The 21924-nt window shown below is 38.4% G+C and overlaps 2 protein-coding genes across 2 annotated transcripts; both read left to right on the top strand.

Annotated features, from left to right (window-relative positions):
* The first annotated feature begins 2628 nt into the window (after positions 1–2628).
* On the top strand, positions 2629–8674 carry LOC137405337 (protein jagged-2-like). The gene is made up of 4 exons (XM_068091567.1): positions 2629–2690; positions 3699–3794; positions 5816–6054; positions 8384–8674. Exons 2-4 carry the CDS (start codon positions 3713–3715, stop codon positions 8672–8674), a joined length of 612 nt encoding a protein of 203 aa, XP_067947668.1. The 5' UTR covers positions 2629–2690; positions 3699–3712.
* A 112-nt stretch (positions 8675–8786) lies between these two features.
* Positions 8787–21434, top strand: LOC137405336 (fibropellin-1-like). Its single transcript, XM_068091566.1, has 13 exons — positions 8787–8895; positions 9452–9661; positions 9749–9913; positions 12053–13810; positions 13919–14186; positions 14408–14592; positions 14715–15021; positions 15237–15390; positions 16187–16328; positions 17321–17546; positions 18264–18393; positions 19237–19383; positions 20814–21434. Exons 1-13 carry the CDS (start codon positions 8787–8789, stop codon positions 21213–21215), a joined length of 4203 nt encoding a protein of 1400 aa, XP_067947667.1. The 3' UTR covers positions 21216–21434.
* The last annotated feature ends 490 nt before the right edge of the window (positions 21435–21924 follow it).

Raw genomic sequence — 21924 nt, 5'->3', positions numbered from 1 at the left:
CATATCACACATCATTCAGTATTTCTACTTACTCATTATTTCTAATTTCATCTGTTGACATCCGGACAGCTTGTAATCGTGTCTGTTCATTGAACATTCGATTTGGCTTCATTGTCAAATAGTTTCTGGTTCATTTGTTCTCAAAAAAGCTTCTACATTTCAGTAGATCTCTCTGGCAACTCTGAACAGGCATCTGTAGCCTGCAACAAAAATAATTTTATCCGTCTCTGTATCTTTCCTTGTTCCCAATAATTCTTACAGGAACAGACAACCCTTTATTGTAGATATATAGCAAATCGCTCTATTGGTTTTTAGAAATCACATTCTAGACAGGCATGGCTTTTTCCTCAATTATAATTTCATATTAAAATTACGTAATTAATTTATTATCGTCTGTATGATTGGCTCTGTGTTGTACGCCAACATCGCCATCCTGTGGCTATTTCAAGCATGGACAACGTACATCATTCACGGCTAATTGATCACCTTCCTTCTGCATTTCTAAACTTAGAATTACTTTGACCTAAGTGTTTGCGGTCTCAAAGTATACGAATGAAATCTTCAGGAACATGCCAAACTGCTAACAATGCTGTGTAGGTTAGATTTCCTCATTTGTGACGATATCGCTTTTTGAAATCTTTGAACTTTGCTTTTGGACATATCATCTACTGCCTATTATTGCTACGAATGCAAGTTTCTGCTTGAAAACTGGAGGATTTTTATACCAAACTCAAACATTCACATAAATTGATTTCCCATTGATGTATAGATTACTTGCCCAGCTTGTACTGCCTGCTAGATGCAATCTTATGGAAGGGTTTGAAGAAGGTGTCGGATATCTTGAAAGACCGTGAAGCTTTTCACCAAAAAAGCAAAAGGCATGCCGAGCAGCTACCAGGATCTCTTGCTGAACTGCTGTGTAATTCAGTGTTGTTTTTGGTCTTTATCGTATCTCCATTCTATTACGCTTCATCCACTGGCAGTTTTTTTTTCGGTTTTTTAAACATTATTATATAACATTATTTTTGTTGCATAATATATAAATAAATACATTGATTATAAGCTTGAAGAGCTGAAAAGAAAATAGCCAATGAGGAACCAATGCGTGGGTTTTTATACCTCCTTGCAGGGATGACTAAATTTAACTGTCGCTATAGTAACCATGGCTTCATCAAACCTTTTTTGATGACTTGTTAGAGTTTGGCATTCTTTGTTATATTTTTAGTCATTAAGTTTAACGTTGTCGTTGGCTGAGGGCGTTCAATTTATTATCCTCTTTAGCAGTGATTACCGCCGAGCCAAAACATTATCTGTTAACTTATAAACTCTGGAATTTGTTGTCGGTCTTAAACCAGATCTTTCCTTTTCATGACGAACATCCACAGGTCAGCCCTTCAGAATAAACTAGAAACATCAAAAGGTTTTAAATGTTGGCAAATCATTTTAAAATCGTAACACATTATCCAGTTTATTTTTTGCTTTAGTTTTCAGTTGTCAAGGACAACTGAAGATATCAACCGGTAAAGCGTACAGGTCTTTTTCCTCGATTGCGCGGCATGATGCTCAGTATCAGCTGTGTAAGGTGATATATGTGACAGCATGCGTCATGCTATTCCATAAGTCCTTGTTGCCAGTGAGTCACTCGAAGAAGATTAGACCAAACAGTATTCTCCGATCAATGCTTGAGATGTTGACCCAGGTCCATGAAAGGTTACCTTACGTCATGTCTATGCAGATTATTAATAACACACCATATCCATTTTATGTGCTCACCATGGAATGGATAAACCTTTTACATGTATTTCTACTCGTGATTGGTTGACAAAGATTTAATATTTACAGGCAGCATCGCAGAAATCATCACCACCACACATGGTTTCTCTTAAAGGTTTATATTCATGGTTGGAAAAGGCAATAGCCAAAAGTTTTAAGATTGTTCACCGAGAGCATTTCATACCAATGAGCTGTCAGAAACAGTGGATATACTCTGTATTTTACAACTGGCAACAATAATCTAGCGAGCTCAGTATCATATACATATTAGTTTTTAACAATAAATTCTCAACTTCTTTTTTCTAAATATAAATCGAACAGATCGTAAGATCTTTTGGAAGTAGCTGTATTGTCATTCGTTTCCTAGAATCTGTTTCTGTTGTAAAGTTCAGTCTAATCTCAACAAGTAACAGCCATTTTCTTTCCTACTAACAGTGGCTTTGTTTTCACAGGCTTCTAAATGTTTACACTAACCTCTTTACTCCTTACTTAACACATCACTCTGCCCTTCGTTCTTCTTATGTTAGATAAACAATTCCATTTATATATATTCATTGTATACAATGAATAATTATATATAATATGATAAATATAATATAATAAAATGGTCGGGTTTTATTCTTGATTATACTGCAAAAATATAAGTTCAATTTGGTAGATCATGAGTTTTGACCGTTTTCTGAGATGTGAGACACTGTGCAACCAAGGACTAATTGTGTTGTCAACGGTCCTTTAGTTTGTTCACTGTAACCATAGCAACTTAAAGCTATATAACAAATGTATGAACGACAGCTAAACTAATAGGAGCTTTGTGATTGAGCTCGAGTGTTCATCGTGACATATACGGGCGAGACGTGAAGGGCTGGTTCCCTGGATATACTCTAGCATATTTGACTTCCACTACTCGGATCTATATTGTATGCTGATATTGTATGCTGATATTGTATGCTGATATTGCATGCTGATATTGTATGCTGATATTGTATGCTGATATTGCATGCTGATATTGTATGCTGATATTGTATGCTGATATTGCATGCTGATATTGTATGCTGATATTGTATGCTGATATTGTATGCTGATATTGTATGCTGATATTGCATGCTGATATTGTATGCTGATATTGTATGCTGATATTGCATGCTGGGTAGGCAAAGTTTATCAAAACCTATTATCAATAAGATTTAATTTAAAAAAGCTAAAAAGTGTAGCTATGTTTAGGTAACTAGAAAACTTAATTTTTGTTTTTTCCATAGAGCTTTTTAAAAAATGTAATCATAAAATGCTCTAGATTAAAACATTACTTATATAGCGGGTAATGTTTTATTAACTATTATTAATTTTTTCATCTTCTACATATTATTACAGTATATTCAGGAAACTTAGCTAGTTTTATTCTATAATTGTTTAGGTAGACCCTGTGTCATCTATTGAACAGTATTTCAACTCCTTTTGAACCTCTTCAAACATTTACAGATCACGCAGAATTCCGTATTCTTTTTAACGCTCAAAATAAATTTTACATGTTATATTATAGCATGCAATCTATAAAAATGTTATACTGCATTATTAACATAGTATATAAAAACAATATTGACATCACACAGCCTACACATTCAACTACATAGAGTAGGGAAAAATATAGTGATACAGGAGCATCACTTACAGTACATCAACTGTGTACCGCTGATAGTGATACAGGAGCATTACATACAGTACATCAACTGTGTACCGCTGATAGTGATACATGAGCATTACATACAGTACATCAACCGTGTACCACTGATAGTGATACAGGAGCATCACTTGCAGTACATCAACCGTGTACCGCTGATAGTGATACAGGAGCATTACATACAGTACATCAACTGCGTACCGCTGTTTATCTATGATATTATTGCATCGTGTTTTATTGTATATTTTAGAAAGAAGTAGGAAGATGACGCTGAGCGTTTTTCTATTATCTGTCTCACTCTTAGCCCTGACGCAGGCTCAGACTGGGCCAGGTTCAGCACCGCAAGGTTTGTATCTTTTCCTTCTCAGACCTGTACGAACTTCAAACCACCTTGCTTTTTGTTACCTCAGTAGGTAGTTGTCTCCTCTCTTTAAACATTACATCTACATGTTTAAAATAGAGCTGTATTTTTGCAAACAGTCTGAGACAAATCCAGATTTTTCAAAGTAGTTCAACAACCGGATGCATGAGTAAAAAATTTTCACCTCGTTTTCAAGAAGTTATCCTCACTTACCTATTGGTCTACAATTAGTGAGACTGTTTCATGCTCATGTTTTTTGTGTAATAATTATTGTTTATTCAGTGCTTGAAGCAGCTTTGTTACCTTTGATAATCTCAGCTGTTTGTCTCAAAATTCCTGCAGATCAAAATATTTACAGTAGCTTAGTTTCTAAAAACAGTTTACAGACATTAACTAATGTAATATTTAAGCAAACCGATATGTAGGACTCGGCTAGAAGGTCGAGTCTGTCACATGAATAATATTTGCAATTTAAGCTTTATTGGGTGTGCGAGTCACAGGGCCGCCGTCTATTCTGTAGTTAAAGCAGATTTATTTCATCAAGTCTTGTTTTCTATAAATCCATTTGTGTGAGTAAGTAGAGTCGGTTAGCTCCCTTAATCTCTGTTGCCAGTCAATCATGCAAGATGGGATTATGTGTACTTAGTCCTGACATTAACCTGCAAGTTTGAGAGTTGAAACAGCTGGGTCGTAGAGCGGAGGGCCCTTATATCTTTGCACACTTTTGGATGACTAGGATTAGAAGCTATTAATCCATTGATCACTAATTAATCCAGTCATCAAATTATTTTAAGAGAATATCATAACCTCATCAAATTAATATATATACACATTAACTTGATGGCGTTATGGTATTCTCTTAAAATCAGCTGATTAGTGGAATCAGTAAATTAGGGAATTCAGTGAATCAAGCTGTGGCTTGATATATTGTATATAATATATATAATAGTATATATTATATATAATATATCAAGGCACTCCCTCATCTCCTAAACACTCAGAGCAGGTATATAATAATATCTGTTTATAAAATTGCACAAACTACCTACTATGATCTACAGTATTCTAAATGCACAGATTACTTACTATGATCTACAGTATTCTAAATACACAAATTACCTACTATGATCTATAGTATTTTAAATACACAAATTACTTACTATGATCCACAGTATTTTTGTTTGTGTTGAAAGCACCCATTAGGAATCCGAGTAAGTGATTGCATGCATGGAGTTGCTTTCTCCTACCGCTTACCACTGCTTATCTGTTCATATATCACTTCACTTCTAATAGCCATGTGGTGCCTGTATGTCCTTCCTGCATGTCTTAGCTGACCACAGAACGTCAGCATCTTAACTTCCTTGTATGGAAATTGATGCATGATTTGCAATTGCGATGACCTGAGATCCTGTGGACGATTGTACATCGATCAGTATAGCCCTATATCTATGAGGACTGTTTTATAACTAAGGAATATCAGTATAGCCCTATATCTATGAGGGCTGTTTTATAAATAAGGAATATCAGTATAGCCCTATATCTATGAGGGCTGTTTTATAACTAAGGAATATCTTACAAACTTGAAGGTTGCTAAAGATAATAAAAGCGAGAGCTTACTCAATCTGTATCGAGCTGCTTTATAAAAATGGGCCTAAATTACCTCTTCAAATTTTTCTTATACACAGCTTGGAAGTTATTTTGTCAGGAGAAGACAAGTCCACTCTGAATTGCTACTCAATGTCACTATTACAGTACATGCCTTTTTACATATTGATGGAGCTAACAGTCAAATTCACTGCAGGGTAGACAATGGCTTTTTTAGTTTGCTAGAGTAATTGAGGCCATCTATTCCTATTCGTCAAGAATTTAGCTGAAGATGCCCAAGTGCTCTACTAAATATTATTTATTTGTATAAGATTACGAAGGCATTTAACCTTGGCATCCTTTCCATAACTTTGGGGAGTTAGTGAACACAATGTGTATTCTAAACCAATATTATATTGTAGGTTTGTCATGCCCGAGAGCGGGCTATATGATACCAGATGAGAACAATCTTTGCTTTGTCTGGTTCTGCGAGGCGGCAGGTGTGGCACCGATGAAGCGCGCCTGTCCAAAGGGTGTGCGAGTGCCAAGCTGGTGGGAAGGAGGAGAACTGAACATGTGTTTCATAGTGAATATTGTGAAACACTTTGGTGAGCCGGTCTGCCTCAGATGCGATGCCAATGACATCCCACCGACCGCAGGTGTGTCTCTAGTTCACTATTACAATGCAGGCTGTAGACGATGTGCTACGGTTAATAAGTGTCACGCTGCATTTGTAACCAAATGTATCATTCGCTAGTATAAGAAGCATTTGATATGCTTCTAGAAGCTAGATACCAACATCAGAGAGCCTGGTGACGCCTGGGTCAATGCATTTAGTACTCTCTCAATAAGTAATAATAAATTATATGCTTTATTCAGGTTAATTGTACTTAATAAGTATTTGGCAATAAGATATTGTATCTAGTGAGTGGGAGGAACCTCAGCTTTTGCAATATCTGTTTGTTATTATTTAAGGTTATTGGCGTGACAGCTTGCTTACAATTCTCAACTCTTTATAATATAATTATGAGCTCTTTTCAGTTTTTTCTTTCCTTCATATTTCCAAGCATTATTATTGATAACAAAACTGCATATTCGTGATGTTGTTTAGCTAGAGGTCTGTCTGGAGATTCAACTTTTCATGATAGACATGCTGCCATAATAGTAAAAATGGTAACACATTTTGAATAGTCGGCAAGTTATTTGATGTACAGGGAGCATAAAACGGTTATCAGAGACAGCGCTGGTTCTGGTTGTAAAAGGCAGCACTGTAGCCTATCGCAAGAGATTGATTGCCAGGAGTAGCTGTCTCCAAACAACAGCATTACAGCGAATAGTGAGCAAGTATTCAACAGAAGAGACAGTGATAGAACTGGTGGCAAGAAACTGTTCCAATAGGTCATAAGTCCATCACAGCTAGCTAAGATGAAAACAACCTGTCCCTGTCTGTCTAACAGAACCTTCAGTGTCCAACAACTTTCTACTAGTAGTTAAGACTACGTCCTTAGTGATTTTATGTTGATGGCATCTGAGCTCGAGTCAACAGGTACAAGCGGCTATCGAGTCTTGCGGGTGACTTACCGAAGCATTATCTTAATCTGCTTTGTGTAACTTCCTGTATCCTGCTAAGGGTGGTTACCAGTCTATAGGCTCGTGTTCGAATGCTAACGGCGCCGTTCATTCACGCAGAAGTAAAGTGAGGAAAGAGTAATCCTTTAGCTAGATATTATCATGAATAATCAGCTTCAATCAGTCTCTGAAGTGGAGAGGATTTCTAAACTGATGATGTACTCTATAGCACCTCCAGATGTGATGGCTTTACTAGCTTAGTGCCATTTTAAATGCACTATAGAAATGCCATCGCATAAATTCTTTACTCATTACTTTTATTCTTCACGCTGGTTTGCTGCACCATCTTTTTATGACAGTTTTAGTTTTTGCCACAAGCTAAACTAGCCCAGTATGCAGCTTTACCGACGCTTTACACGCTGAAGTTTAAAATTTAAGTCTATTGTAATCTACGAGTTGCTCTGAATTTCATTAAATGCTTTTTGTAAATCTGTTAAAGATACCAAATGTTTAATGATTTGCCATATCACTTTGTATTTAGGGAAGACAATATTTTACGTTTATATGCATTATTTATCGGGTTAGAAGATAAGTAGGTAGGCAAAAGGTAATTGGCAGAATATTTTCCATTTCACAACCATTTTATGAGCTCCAGACATGAGTGGCTCAGATCACACTCTTACAGACTTGACTTACTTAAACTCACACTCTTACAGACTTGACTTACTTAAACTCACACTCTTACGTACTTGACTTACTTAAACTCACACTCTTACATACTTGACTTACTTAAACTCACACACTTACATACTTGACTTACTTAAACTCACACACTTACATACTTGACTTACTTAAACTCACACTCTTACATACTTGACTTACTTAAACTCACACTCTTACGTACTTGACTTACTTAAACTCACACTCTTACATACTTGACTTACTTAAATTCACACTCTTACATACTTGACTTACTTAAACTCACACTCTTACATACTTGATTTACTTAAACTCACACACTTACATATTTGACTTACTTAAACTCACACTCTTACATATTTGACTTACTTAAACTCACACACTTACATACTTGACTTACTTAAACTCACACTCTTACATACTTGACTTACTTAAACTCACACTCTTACGTACTTGACTTACTTAAACTCACACTCTTACATGCTTGACTTCCTTAAACTCACACACTTACATATTTGACTTACTTAAACTCACACTCTTACATACTTAACTTACTTAAACTCACATACATACTTGACTTACTTCAGCTTACACACTTACACACTTCACTTTTCTTAAAGACTTGAATCGCTTAGAGTCACAGTTCTGTAGACTTAATGTATGTCTAGTACTTAAGTATTCATTAACGATTGCTCTATCACTTCATGTGTTTCATAGAAAAGTGTGCCTCGAATCCTTGCAAGCCTGAATGTGAGTGTGAGGAGATAGAACACACCTTTCGCTGCAACTGTCCAGATACAGGACTCGTGACTGATGCCGTGTATGTACCTCCAAGAGACCACTGCTCACCAAACCCTTGTAGAAATGGAGCATCTTGCCAGAACCAGTGGGATGGTTATTTCTGTTTCTGCCCCTCTGGCTGGACAGGGCACGACTGTGAACTTTCTGGTTCGTACTGTTACGTAATTCATTTGCAAAATGTGACTGTTGGATTTAATATGGAAAACATCTAAAGATACGATTATTTTGATTGCTGTAACATGTCATTCTCAAAGTTAAACTAAACACAATTTCATACTCTGTTTGAGTATACTTTTGCTGTTATACCTGCAGTACGTATCTGCAATGTATGTTATACCTGCAGTACGTATCCGCAATGTATCTTTTTCAGTATGTGACTGGCACCCTTGTTACAATGGCGCAACATGTGTGGTTGATGAAGTGGGCTACCACTGTGAGTGCACGCAATGTTGGACTGGGTCCTGCTGTAACGGTAAGCCTAACAAGGCGTTTCATAGCTCATGTAGGCTGGCTAAAGTAACTAAACAAACGAATATAAGTACAACTCTTACTTTACATGTATGTTCAGATAGGAAACACAACTCCTACTTTGTGTTCGATTATACATGTGTATGCAACTCCTACTTTGTGTTCCAATTATAAACACAGATGTAGTGCGCATAAGATGTGTATGTATTTTGTTCTATAACAATCACAGAGTACCAGAGATGTTTACAAGGGTTATTTGCCTTTCAAACTATTATAACTGCTGCGTAACAATTAATCCTAGGCTATTCTGCACTGATCATTGCCCAAAGTTGGCACCGAGTCTAATTAAATGTGGAGGCGATTATAGATTATCGCTCGATCAATTCCAAAATCATACAAGAGGAGGAAATAAACACGTGAAAGCTTCAACAGTTTGCAAACATACTCAGGTGAATAATGCATAGCATTACATTGTTTTAGTAAAGTTTCAAAGGTTGCCATAGTTTTCTACTCTGTTACAGTGACTATTCCTGCATGTCCTTCAAACCCAGGCATCGCGTGTCCTGCTTGTCGCACCGGAGCGTCTTGTGAAACTCTCATTAACTCTTGTGAATGCTTACCTCCGGACAATGATTTCTGCTCAGCTGGCTCCGAGTGCGTCAACACTTTATCTGGCCCTCAGTGTAACGAATGTGACGATTCGGAGTGCTACATACAAGGCTGCAAAATTCGTAAGTATTAGAATTCATAGTCTACATCGCTGAGCATTCTCTGTAGGTGTTACGTTCGCTGTACTGCAACGGTCAGTTCACTTGTAGGCAAGGAAACGTGTAGCTGTACTAAGTACCAATGTCCCACCAACTCTCGGTGTGAAGACATTGACACCAACTCGCATGAGTGCATTTGTGATGACTGCTGGGAAGGCCCTAAGTGTAACATCAGAAAGGACACCTGTGCCTGCACTGACAGGTGCCCATCTTCAGGTGTGTATCAGCCAATTGTGCTTGTTGAGGGTATTAATATAGTGTCATCAGAATACAATACCTTACTACTATCACTCAGTATATAGTCAGAATACGGAGTACTCACTACTATCACTCAGTATATAGTCCGAATACAGAGTACTCACTACTATCAGTCAGTATATAGTCAGAATGCGGAGTACTTACTACTATCACTCAGTATATAGTATATAGTCAGAATACGGAGTACTCACTACTATCACTCAGTATATCGTCAGAATACAGAGTACTTACTACTATCACTCAGTATATAGTCAAAATACAGAGTAATCTCTACAATCACTCAGCATATAGTTAGAATACAGAGTACTCACTACTGTCACTTAGTATATAGTCTGAATACAGACTACTTACTACTATCACTCAGTATATAGTCAGAATACAGAGTGCTCACTACTATCACTCAGTATCTAGTCAGAATACAGAGTACTTACTACTATCACTCAGTATATAATCAGAATACAGAGTACTTACTACTACTACTCAGTATATAGTCAGAATACAGAGCACTCACTACTATCACTCAGTATATAGTCTGAATACAGACTACTTACTACTATCACTCAGTATATAGTCAGAGTACAGAGTACTTACTACTATCACTCAGTATATAATCAGAATACAGAGTACTTACTACTATCACTCAGTATATAATCAGAATACAGAGTACTTACTACTATCACTCAGTATATAGTCAGAATACAGAGCACTCACTACTATCACTCAGTATATAGTCAGAATACAAAGTACTCACTACTATGACTCAGTATATAGTCAGAATACAGAGTGCTCACTACTATCACTCAGTATCTAGTCAGAATACAGAGTACTTACTACTATCACTCAGTATATAGTCAGAGTACAGAGTACTTACTACTATCACTCAGTATATAGTCAGAATACAGAATACTCACTACTATCACTCAGTAAATAGTCAGAATACGGAGTACTTGCTACCATCACTCAGTATATAGTCAGAATACAGAGTACTTGCTACTATCACTCAGTATATAGTCAGAATACAGAGTACTCACTACTATCACTCATTTTGTTGTCAGAATACGGAGTACTCACTACTATCACTCAGTATATAGTCAGAATACAGAGTACTTACTACTATCACTCAGTATGTTGTCAGAATACAGAGTACTTACTACTATTACTCATTATTGGTATATTTCTTCTACTTAATTCAAATTCAACTCTTTTCAGTCACCAAACCAAATGGATTTTTATGCTGTTATCAACTAAATCAAACTTACGGTGAACTTTGTTAAGTTTTATTTGAATGCATTGGTATACATTTCCTTTAGCTTTTCCTTTTATTCAACTCCACTTGTGCCAAGCAAACCTTTTGGCTACTTTACAGATTTTTGAAAGGTTTTTGATAAAACAAAACCATCATCATCTTAACTTACTAGTGCTATAAAACTGAGTAGAATAACTCTGTGATATACAATTCTATCAACAATCACAGTTATGAAGTTACTAATCTCGGTTTAAGTGGTTTTATGTTTTGTTATAATTGTTTATCTCCTAAACGAAGTTTAACATTTTTCTTAACCATAAATTATCACAATATTAACTTTTCTATATTTGTAAACCTGATTAAGTTTTGCCATGACAAATAAATTTCACCAAATCTTTATATTGTAATAACAACATTTGGAACCATTTTGCCTTTAAAATAATTCTTTCATGCAATATTTCTAGTGTTGACTTTGCTGTGTCTCTTTACCGGATAGTTTGATTTGTTACACATCATTTTAAATACATTATCTTTTGATTCAGGTATCAGAGAAAGTTTTTAAATTGCTTGATAGCTGTAGACTATTTTAGTAGTGACAAAAGGTGAGAGTTTTGGAAGATGTTTGATCAGGTTCCTAGATATAGACATAGACATCTAGCTTGTATAAGAGTGCTTATTGTGCACAGTGTGCAGAGAACATAGACTACTATGATTACAGGTCTTTCTCCTACTATACATGTAGTTTTCATTTCTCTGCACATGTACTCATCTATCTGTACCTCGCACCACCATATGGCATTTATTATTTTTGTTTCTGCCCTAATATGTTTCTCTTAATTTAATGGTTGTAGCCACCTGCCAGGATACGCCAAAGGGTCCACTCTGCCAATGTGATGTGTGCACTGAGGGTGACTATTGTGATAGAGATATCATTTCTTGCGATTGCAACTCTCCTTGCAAAACTGGAGAAGCCTGTCGACTGGGAGCTAATGGAAAGCCTGAATGTTACTGCGCTGACCCTTGCTACTTCGGCTCTGGGTGTTCAGAGAAGAGACTTACTTGCGATTGTAACAACCCATGCGCTGCCGGACAGCTATGTACAGAAACTGGTGGACTACCCGAATGTGGCTGCTCTGGTCCATGCATAACAGGCCCAAATTGTGAGGATATTGTACAAACATGCGACTGTCTCAATCCATGTTCTCCATCAGAATACTGCATAGAAGGAGTAGGCAACGCTGCGTTTACCTGTGAGTGCACAGATTCGTGTCGCTACGGTCCTGGGTGTACTCAAATATACAATACTTGTGAATGCCAGCCATGCCTTGCCGGAGAGATATGTACAATTGAGAATGGTCAGCCTACTTGTGGTTGTGCTGACCCTTGTCAAACAGGACCCGGTTGTGTGGAGCGAATTAACACCTGTGCATGCAGCAACCCTTGCAATGAAGAACAGCTATGTTATATGAATGCCCAGTCTGAACCCGCTTGTAAATGTGAAGACCCTTGCTATTTTGGAGATTATTGTGATCAAATACATAACACGTGTGAGTGCCAACCTTGTGATAGCCGAGAGACTTGTGTCGCAAGCTTGGATGGCTCTAAGAGTCATTGCATCTGCACAGACGCGTGCTATACTGGTCCCAAATGTCTCAGCAAGATTGACACCTGCGACTGCAACAACCCTTGTTCTGCTGGGGAGGTTTGCTCAGTTGAACCCAGTGGGCAGCTGACCTGCGGGTGCGATGACTCTTGCAGAACTGGACCAGGGTGTGTCAACTATGTCAATACTTGTGTCTGCAACAATCCTTGCAATGCAGGTCAAGAGTGCGGCACTCTTGACAGCGGTGAGCTATATTGCTACTGTGCAGACCCTTGTAAGACTGGCCCGTACTGTGAGGAAACACTGCAGACTTGTGCTTGTGCGAATCCATGCATAGTTGGTGAGTTATGCCAAGAAAGTGCTGACGGACAAGCTCCAACATGTTATTGTTCAGATGCATGCAAATATGGTTCAGGCTGTTCTCTGACCTACGACACTTGCGAGTGCAAAACCTGCTCTGCTGGTGAGGTCTGCACCATGGTTGGAGGCTCACCAATATGCGCATGTGCAGATGATTGTAAAACAGGTACAGGGTGTGCGCACACAATCAACACATGCGAGTGCCAGCTGTGTCCTTATGGTGAAGCATGTCGGCTGACTGGAGGCGCTCTGGAATGCTTCTGCGAAGACTCGTGCCGTACCGGACCAGGCTGTAGCGAAGCTGTTAACTCGTGTGAATGTAACAACCCATGTAACCCTGGGCAGCAGTGTTATGTCGACTCACTGAATGGATTGAGCTGTCATTGTGCTGACCCCTGCCAGGAGGGAAGCAACTGCGAAAATACTATACCAAGCTGCTTATGCAGTGATCCTTGCGTAGGTTATGGAACATGCGTAGAAGGCATAAACGGGCTCATGTGTGATGACTGCATTGATAGCTGTCTCACAGGCCCACTATGTAGAGACACAGTCAATTCTTGTGAATGTAACAACCAATGTCCGAGTCATCAGGTGTGTACTGACTCCCCAAGTGGACCTAAGTGTGGCTGTCCTTATTGCCGTGAAGGTAAGTGTTACTCTATTCGTCTTATGCAGTAATTTTATAGCCATACTTGGGCCTTCATCACTAGTCTTGCTCTGTTAGTCTCTGTACTCTGTTTCCTCTCGCTTGCAGGCCCAACATGCTCCGATAGAATTAACAACTGTGCCTGCTCCAATCCATGTGGCAGTAATGGCTACGGTCGGTGTCACGAGTCAACTACAGGACCTACATGCGTGTGTGATGCGTGCTGGACAGGGCCTGCCTGTGACATTCCCTTGAACACTTGTGAGTGCAACAATGATTGCGCTGAATATGAAGAGTGTACGACTGTTGGTGCGGACCACACCTGTGCCTGCCCTGACTGCTACACTGGCCCAACCTGCTCTGAGAAGATCAATAAGTAAGTGTGAATACGGCAGGACTTTGGACATCTAAATGGATGAGATAGCTGACAGTTTTTAAGTCTTTATTATGGGTTTCTGTTAAATAATAAGTATAATGAAGCACTTTCATATATCATGAACCTTCAAGCAGAGGTTTAGCTGAATTATGCCTTCTAAAAGTCTGTACTACAAACGTTTTTCTGCAGCAAAACTAGTAGCTCCCTCCATGTTGTTTCAGCTGCCGATGCAACAACCCATGTCGACCTGCTGACCTCTGCAAGGACACATCTAATGGAGAGCCAGTGTGCCGGTGTGACTGCGTAGGCAATGAGGTTTGCTACACTCATAGCATCACAGAAAGGGAAGAATGTAGATGTCCAAGCTGCTTCTATAACCAACCAAGAGAGAGAGGCTGTCCCAGCAGTATGTTTTCAGACTGTCTTTAAAAGAGCCGCTATTTAATAGGTAGCAAAGAATCCTGCATGGTTTTCTCTATGTATTCATTGATGTATTCACTTACATGTTGCTAAAAATCTCTTTGACAGGAATCACCAACCAGTGCAACTGCAATAACTGCTACGGTGATCAGGAAGTGTGTGTAGATAATGATGACCCTCTTGGAAATGTTCTATGTAAGATAGAGAACCCCTCATCAGGCCACTCATTCACTGTTGTCTTTGAGGAAAACAATACTGAGAGGTCATTCAAAGAGATTCCACTTGAGCTCTACTTCAGCAGCGCTGTCTGGAATGACGGAGAGAGGCTGGTCAGGGTCTGGACGCCTGGTCTGAATGAACGCCATTATTGCTTCGTTGATGAGACAGTAGATGTAGCACCTCAGCAAGTCTATAGGTATCTCACTGCATTGCAACTACATATATTCTAATGGGTATTTACATATATCAAAGTTAAGTGTGTCAGTAATTCCTGTATTCCATCAAACACCTGCAACCACCTGCAACCACCTGCACCCACCTGCTAATACTGATTTATTTCAACAAAGCTTTATTAGTTATAATGATAACCTAGTTCAGATTAGCTTTAGTAACAATTATCATACTAAATAGGTTCAAACTAGAGAGATGCCTCATGCAGAACGGCACGGGCCTTGAGCAGTTAGCTGTCAGAGTGACAGAGGTCAACAACAGGAGTATCTCAGTCTATGGAATAAACAAGGACAGATGGACTGCTGATGGATTTCTTGCTCTACCTGATGAAAAGGTAAAGCTTTTTATATGCATATTATTCTTTTGTTGTTTTTTCTGAATGAATGCAGTAATCTTAAGCTATTTTTACAGATTTCCCAGTCTATGACTTGTGCTCTCAGTCTAATCATACCCTGTGTTCTTGTCAATGTCACTCAAATGTTAAAAATGTTAACACCGTGCAGTAGTTCAAGTTGTAATGTAATTTTATGACAATCAGGTGATACTGACTACTCTAATCACGTGATACTGACTACTCTAATCACGTGATACTGACTACTCTAATCAGGTGATACTGACTACTCTAATCACGTGATACTGACTACTCTAATCAAGTGATACTGACTACTCTAATCACGTGATACTGACTACTCTAATCACGTGATACTGACTACTCTAATCACGTGATACTGACTACTCTAATCAAGTGATACTGACTACTCTAATCAGGTGATACTGACTACTCTAATCAGGTGATACTGACTACTCTAATCAGGTGATACTGGCTACTCCACAGCTCTGGACTATTGCAAATGTTGTTATTTGAGCAAAACTTTTCTTCTGAAAAGTGCTAGGGTCAGAATCACTTAAAGTCTATGTAACTTCAAGTAGCATAAATATAAAAATGTTTATGAAAATCCTTCATTATAAATAAAGCTAGACTTGACAATAATTAAGTCTATCAATATTAACAGTATTTGTTATTTCTGCGTGGATAGCATATAATTACTCGTCTCTGTCTATCGCATGTTTCTTAGTAGCTTATTCCTTAGCTATAGCGCTGCAATAAATTATTTTATACAATCTAATAGGCTGGCACTGAGTTCCAGACTACCAGCTACGCTCCGGCACACATCGCTACTCAGCTCTGTGTTGTTGTGCTCTATGATGACACAGAGGTTACCATGAAACTCGCAGATGACAACAACCTGCCAGCTCCATATAATACTAAAGGTACGTTTTATGGTCGAGATGGAAGGAGCATACAGCTCTGTCTATTTTCAGGCTGTTTTCTGTAGCCACACCAAGAGCAAGCTTCTTCTGTACATTGTTGCACTGATCCCTAATATAAGGGCTCCTGTTTACAATATTTAGTCAGAGCTCCAGAAGCGCCTTCTAAACTACTTTTACAAACATTTGCCACTATCACAGTTTCTCGTCAAACTGATGTAGTCCTTTTAGTTTGAAATGTAAACTCAACTAATGATACTCTGTTCAGAAGCTAAAAGACTTGAAACTGCTTCATCTTATTGTACAAATAGTTAATAAAAGAGATCATCGTAATCAGATATTTCATGGTAACTTAATGCTGCTGATTACTGGATCTCACCTGACCAGATCTCACTATCATCTACAGTAAACTTGGGCCTGTAACATTAGAGAGACTCGAGAACTCTTATTAAACCAATTGCTAGAATGTTTGTTTGAATGAGCGGCAAAGAATAATGAAATACAAGTACAGATACATTTTAGTAAGACTAAAAGTTGTCTACTCTTTTCCTATTAATAGCTAAAAACAGAAAATACAACTCTTACTTTTTTATATTCGTATCTAGAATGAATGATGGTTTGTCATGTATTCGTTACCCATTCATTGAGTTGTTATCACATGTGCCAGCAATTTTATTTTTACTCTGGAAAAAAATTGCTTTGTAAGTTGTGGGTGTTAAGCGTGGCGCAATAAAAGAGCACCTATTACCAATGGCGTGTCGCAAGTTTCGGCAATAACCACTGCAACAAAGCACCGGCTGAATTCCAACCATGCTTGCTGCTAGCGGAGGAGTCGGTATAATGTAGTGCTGTCTTCCCAGATCGCACACTTAACATAGCGAACTGCATGTGGAGAGTGGTCCGTGAGTAGAGCTTGAGGGTATTAAATAGTTTAGCATAGGCATGCTATGAACTATGAATTTTAAAAAACTCTCTTAGATGCTCTGGTGTTTTAGACTCTGTGTTCAAGACGAGGCTAAATGCGTTTGATACCTACCAAGTACAGGCACGGTGTAATACGTCCCCATCCAAGTCTCGAGAGTGTAACTTAGATTTGACTGGCACTGAAATCAGAGCCTCTAAACCCATCCATGTATTTTCTGGCAATGTGAGGGCCTGGGTACCTGATCGCCATGGCAAATCCAGAGACCACCTTATTGAAGAGATTCTGCCTACCGACAGGTACAATATTTTATGAGCTGTCTAAGCTTCTGTTATAAAAGAATTTATCTTTCTCGTACTTCCAAGTATCTACATGCGTGCAGGTCAGACTTGTATACACTGCATTGCGGTATGTCGGGGTTGTCCTCTCGAGATACTTTGTAGATCATTAACGATGGCATCGCTGAGGCAATGCAGATATGTGAGGAAACGTTGCAGGTGTCAATCCATTCTGATATTTCGCAGTGCATGCTGTGCATCCATGACAGTCTGTGTGGTCTGATGGGTGAACTCTGGCGATGGGGATTAGGTCTGAGGTCACAGATTTCATGACTGGTTTTCCTCCATGATAGTCGCTGTGAGCTAGCATTTCACCATTTCAGTCGATCCCCATTGTATAATGGAAACAATGTCGCAGACTGTTCACTGAGTAAACCCAGATGGGTTTGTGGTAGTGTATACAATGCTATCTCAGGTGAACACCGATATGGTGTAGGATTACTGCCTGTATACAGTCTGTACCAATCATTAAGTTTTTATCAATCGGACAGATGCTGGGAAAGATACTCAATGCTGGTGATTGCATGGCAGTATGAACACACTTGTAGATTTATTGATCACCTGATATTACTCACTGTTCAATAGCTATTGTGTATACTCAAAGAATTTTAATTTTTAGATTTTATATGTTCAGCCACTGACAGGCTTTGTTATCCCTAAAGATATTTCTATTTTCAGATGGGGCACAGATTTTGCGATTGTTGCTGTACCTACCCGTGTGATAGGAGACTTGCTCCAAATTATGGCAGTCAATGGCGAAGTCACCACCTGCCATTTCTACAGCCAATCAGAGAGCACTCAGCCAGAGGTAGGTCAAACATTTTACAACAATAGTAATTTGCTAAGCCCAAGTATTTTGGTTATCTACTCTCCATGGTAGCTCTGCTGCCATACCACTATCCGCTACCTCAGACATTGGACCTAACTATCATGTAGCAACCCATTTTACAGCAAATTGGTTCTATTCCAGTTTAGGAACTCTGCTGTCTAGTTCTCTCTTCAGCTTCAAAAATGGTTGCAGACTCTTGCCATGATGATGGCTAGGATTGTATGAGGCAGTCATTGGATGCATAGTTCAGACTGAATGAAGTTGAGGAAGTATAAAAGCACGACTCTGGTGTTATTCCTACCATTTTCTCTGCTAAGCACAAGTATAGGTCAAGTGTAAATCAAGTGTAGGTCAAGTATAGGTCAAGTGTAGGTCAAGTATAGGTCAAGTGTAGGTCAAGTGCTGGTCAAGTGTCGGTCAGACTGAAGATTAGCTGTTGCAATCTTTTTTAAAACTGTTGTTTCAAGAAATGTTACCTAATTGAATACTCCAAAGTTTTTTAGTTTCTGTCGGTTTGCCTCAATTCTTTATTTCTGTAATTAGAACATTAAAAGAGAGTGAAGACTTTCACTTACAACTCCCAGTGGTTTCTTGTATGGACAAGTTTGCTTTTACATGAACAATTTTGTTATCACAAGCTGGCATCAACCTTCAACCAGCTGTAATACTTAAAACAGGATGGGGAGGGCATCAAAACTAAGCTTTGTTCGTTAGCGGGTTGTTAGAAAAAGCCTAATCTACGTTCAACAAGTACAGACTCTACACACTGTCTGGCAAAGACATGAAAATGTAGAAAGTGCTCATGCTGGAATATTCTTGTAGCTTCCACTGCGAGTTGAGCTGCCATTTGAAGGAAAGTATCACAGAATAATTAGCATCGATTCCAATGGAATGTACAGACTCAAGTGTGAGAAACCAGTATTTGTCACTCAGCTCACCAAATCTCAGGATCAGGTCTATCTCTACTTTGTGAGTATCAGATTCTCTCTCATATGTCGCAGGTGCTCATGCTGTGCAAACAGAGTGCACATATAAGCCTGTGATCTCCTGTTAGAGCACTAGGCAAATAGAAATAACTCATAAAGATATTTATCTCAAAGTACATTTACCCATACAAATAGCTGTGGTTAATGTTCACATCATGCAATTTGGTTTTTTTCTGAAGCTGGTCCCACCAATGAGACAATTTAAAAACCTGTCATTCATCATAACTAAACAGTGCAATTACTGGTGGTTTATGTGACATTAAAGCACATAAATTACATAATTTTTTATTATATATTTCAATACATCAGAGTCTTGGCATTCGAATGAGCCTATATTCAATACACAAAGAATAATAGAACTATGAAAAACGGAGTGTCAAAAGTACGTCCTGCAAGAAAAACACTTGGTTCAGGTACTCAAAATGCGGCGTCATAATTCTCATTTAGCCTTAGGTCGTCGATCCCTTTCGCTGCCATTGAGGCTGCATTTTTCTGTGACAATCGGTGCTGTTAAACCCGGAGAGCGCTAATAATAAACTAAGATTCTAGATAATCAACAATGCCCGCGATCGTGCTAGCGCCCGACCAATACAAATACATGTTCTGGGTTAATTAATTATGCTTCAATAAATGTACTGTCGTTGATAAAGGTAATGAAATCACATCGATTAAATTATGACCTGCGGTTGCATGGCCCTAGGTCTAAATGTCAATCGTACTTTCGCGAGATCATGCAATGCTTGAAATTAATTAGTCTCAGTCGTCACCCTTAACATCGCATTAAAAATAAAGAGCTAGTGCATAATATAATCGGGAAAATATAGTATGGTTCTTGGAGTCTGAGGTACTTATCATAGAAATAATATGTACATGGAGAACTAATGACACTGATTCCTTTGTCATCTTCATTCGTTCTCTGGAGTTGTCCTACCTTCGCCTGCCACTAGCGTCATTATCGTCACTTTTGTAGTTGATAAATAAGCGGTAAGAGCACACAACAACGAATATGAGAATTGTGACGTCACAATTTTCGAGACTATGCCAGTAAACTTTTTCGCGATAGAGCTCTGGGGAAATCCTATAAACACCAACCAATGTCTGTCTCACCATGGTAAACAATAGCTCATTCAAAAGCCAGGACTCTGATGTATTGAAATATACATTGTACAATAAAAAAACTATGTAATTTATGTGCTTTAACCTAGAGACTGCACCCTGTAACTGTGATTTCACTGACTGGCTGTAATGGAGGAATATCCTGTTCTCTTTCAAGGCATATTGCTACATCACACCTAGCATCGTGCATTGTTAGCAAATCCTCATTTTTTTATGGAGTACATTTTTGAGCCCACTGTAATATATTGGTCACAAGAATGAGTATATGGCTAATGTTGTATAATTTTTTGCATTTAGAATGAAACATTCCATGATCCGGTTGCCATGACTGTTCCACCCATCACGCAGTTCACAAACAACTTCTTCCTCAACACACCACAGTTCACGGGTGGCCTCAACTTTGAGCCACAGCCTTACAACACAACCTTCGCTTTACTCGTGGCCAAAGCCGGCCAAGGGGACAGTATTCAGCTCAATCAACAGCAAATCAGAGATTACGTAACTCCGTGGCGAGCCCTGCCTCAGTCACTCGACCCTGCTGACCCTGACCTCATCGGAGCTGTCATTAGAATTCCTCACGGAACAAATATTATAAGGAATAGTGAAGGGCATAACTTTCAGTGTCTAGTCTATGGCTATGATGACAGGGAGTCTTATGGCTTCCCCGCAGCGATGGCCTTAGGAAAGTTTAGAGCTTAGGCTATAATTGTTTAGTTCATTGTTTTTATTCTTTCTATTATGCGTGAGACATTGATAAAGGGCTAAAAGCGTCAATGTTTCATTTTACATTTTATATTCTAATGTTTGCTATGTTTAGCTCTGATTTTATCGACTACGCAAAAATGAGCATGCCGCACTTCTGTAACTTATTTCCAAGGACTTATTTCTATTGAACTTCGAATTTGAATAGAGAAGATATAGAGGACTGGTACACCTAAATTTATATTTGTGTCAGGACGAGGCATTTGGGTCAACAAAAGCTGATTTATTCAACTCTTTGTAACGCGTACGAAAAACAGAAATGCAGTTGAAAGCCAAAACAACATCCATCACAGTGTAAGTGTTTTAACAGCAAAAACATTACTCACTCAATGTAGTGTATTGGCACAAAACTTTCTCTACAATGACTCTATGTAAGTTTAAAGATATAGGATTGTTAAAAGCTGTTACAAGGTACGGGCCATTTTGTAAGTATAAATTATTCAAACCTAAACCTTAGAAGGCTTCTGATACACTTCCAGCGCTGGGGTTGATGCAGTAAAAATGATAAACAAATTTTTTTAATTTTAAATGTCAAAGTGTTAGTTTATTAAAAAATGTGCACAGAAAAAGCTATGTACATGTTATAAACTAGATGAATGCCTGGCATTGCACAAGTGATAAACAACATTTTTGCATGGACAATATA

The sequence above is a fragment of the Watersipora subatra genome, chromosome 9 (assembly GCF_963576615.1).
Source record: "Watersipora subatra chromosome 9, tzWatSuba1.1, whole genome shotgun sequence".
NCBI lineage: Eukaryota > Metazoa > Bryozoa > Gymnolaemata > Cheilostomatida > Watersiporidae > Watersipora > Watersipora subatra.
Note: the sequence above shows the minus strand (reverse complement) of the source record. Positions and strands in the feature narration are given on the sequence as shown.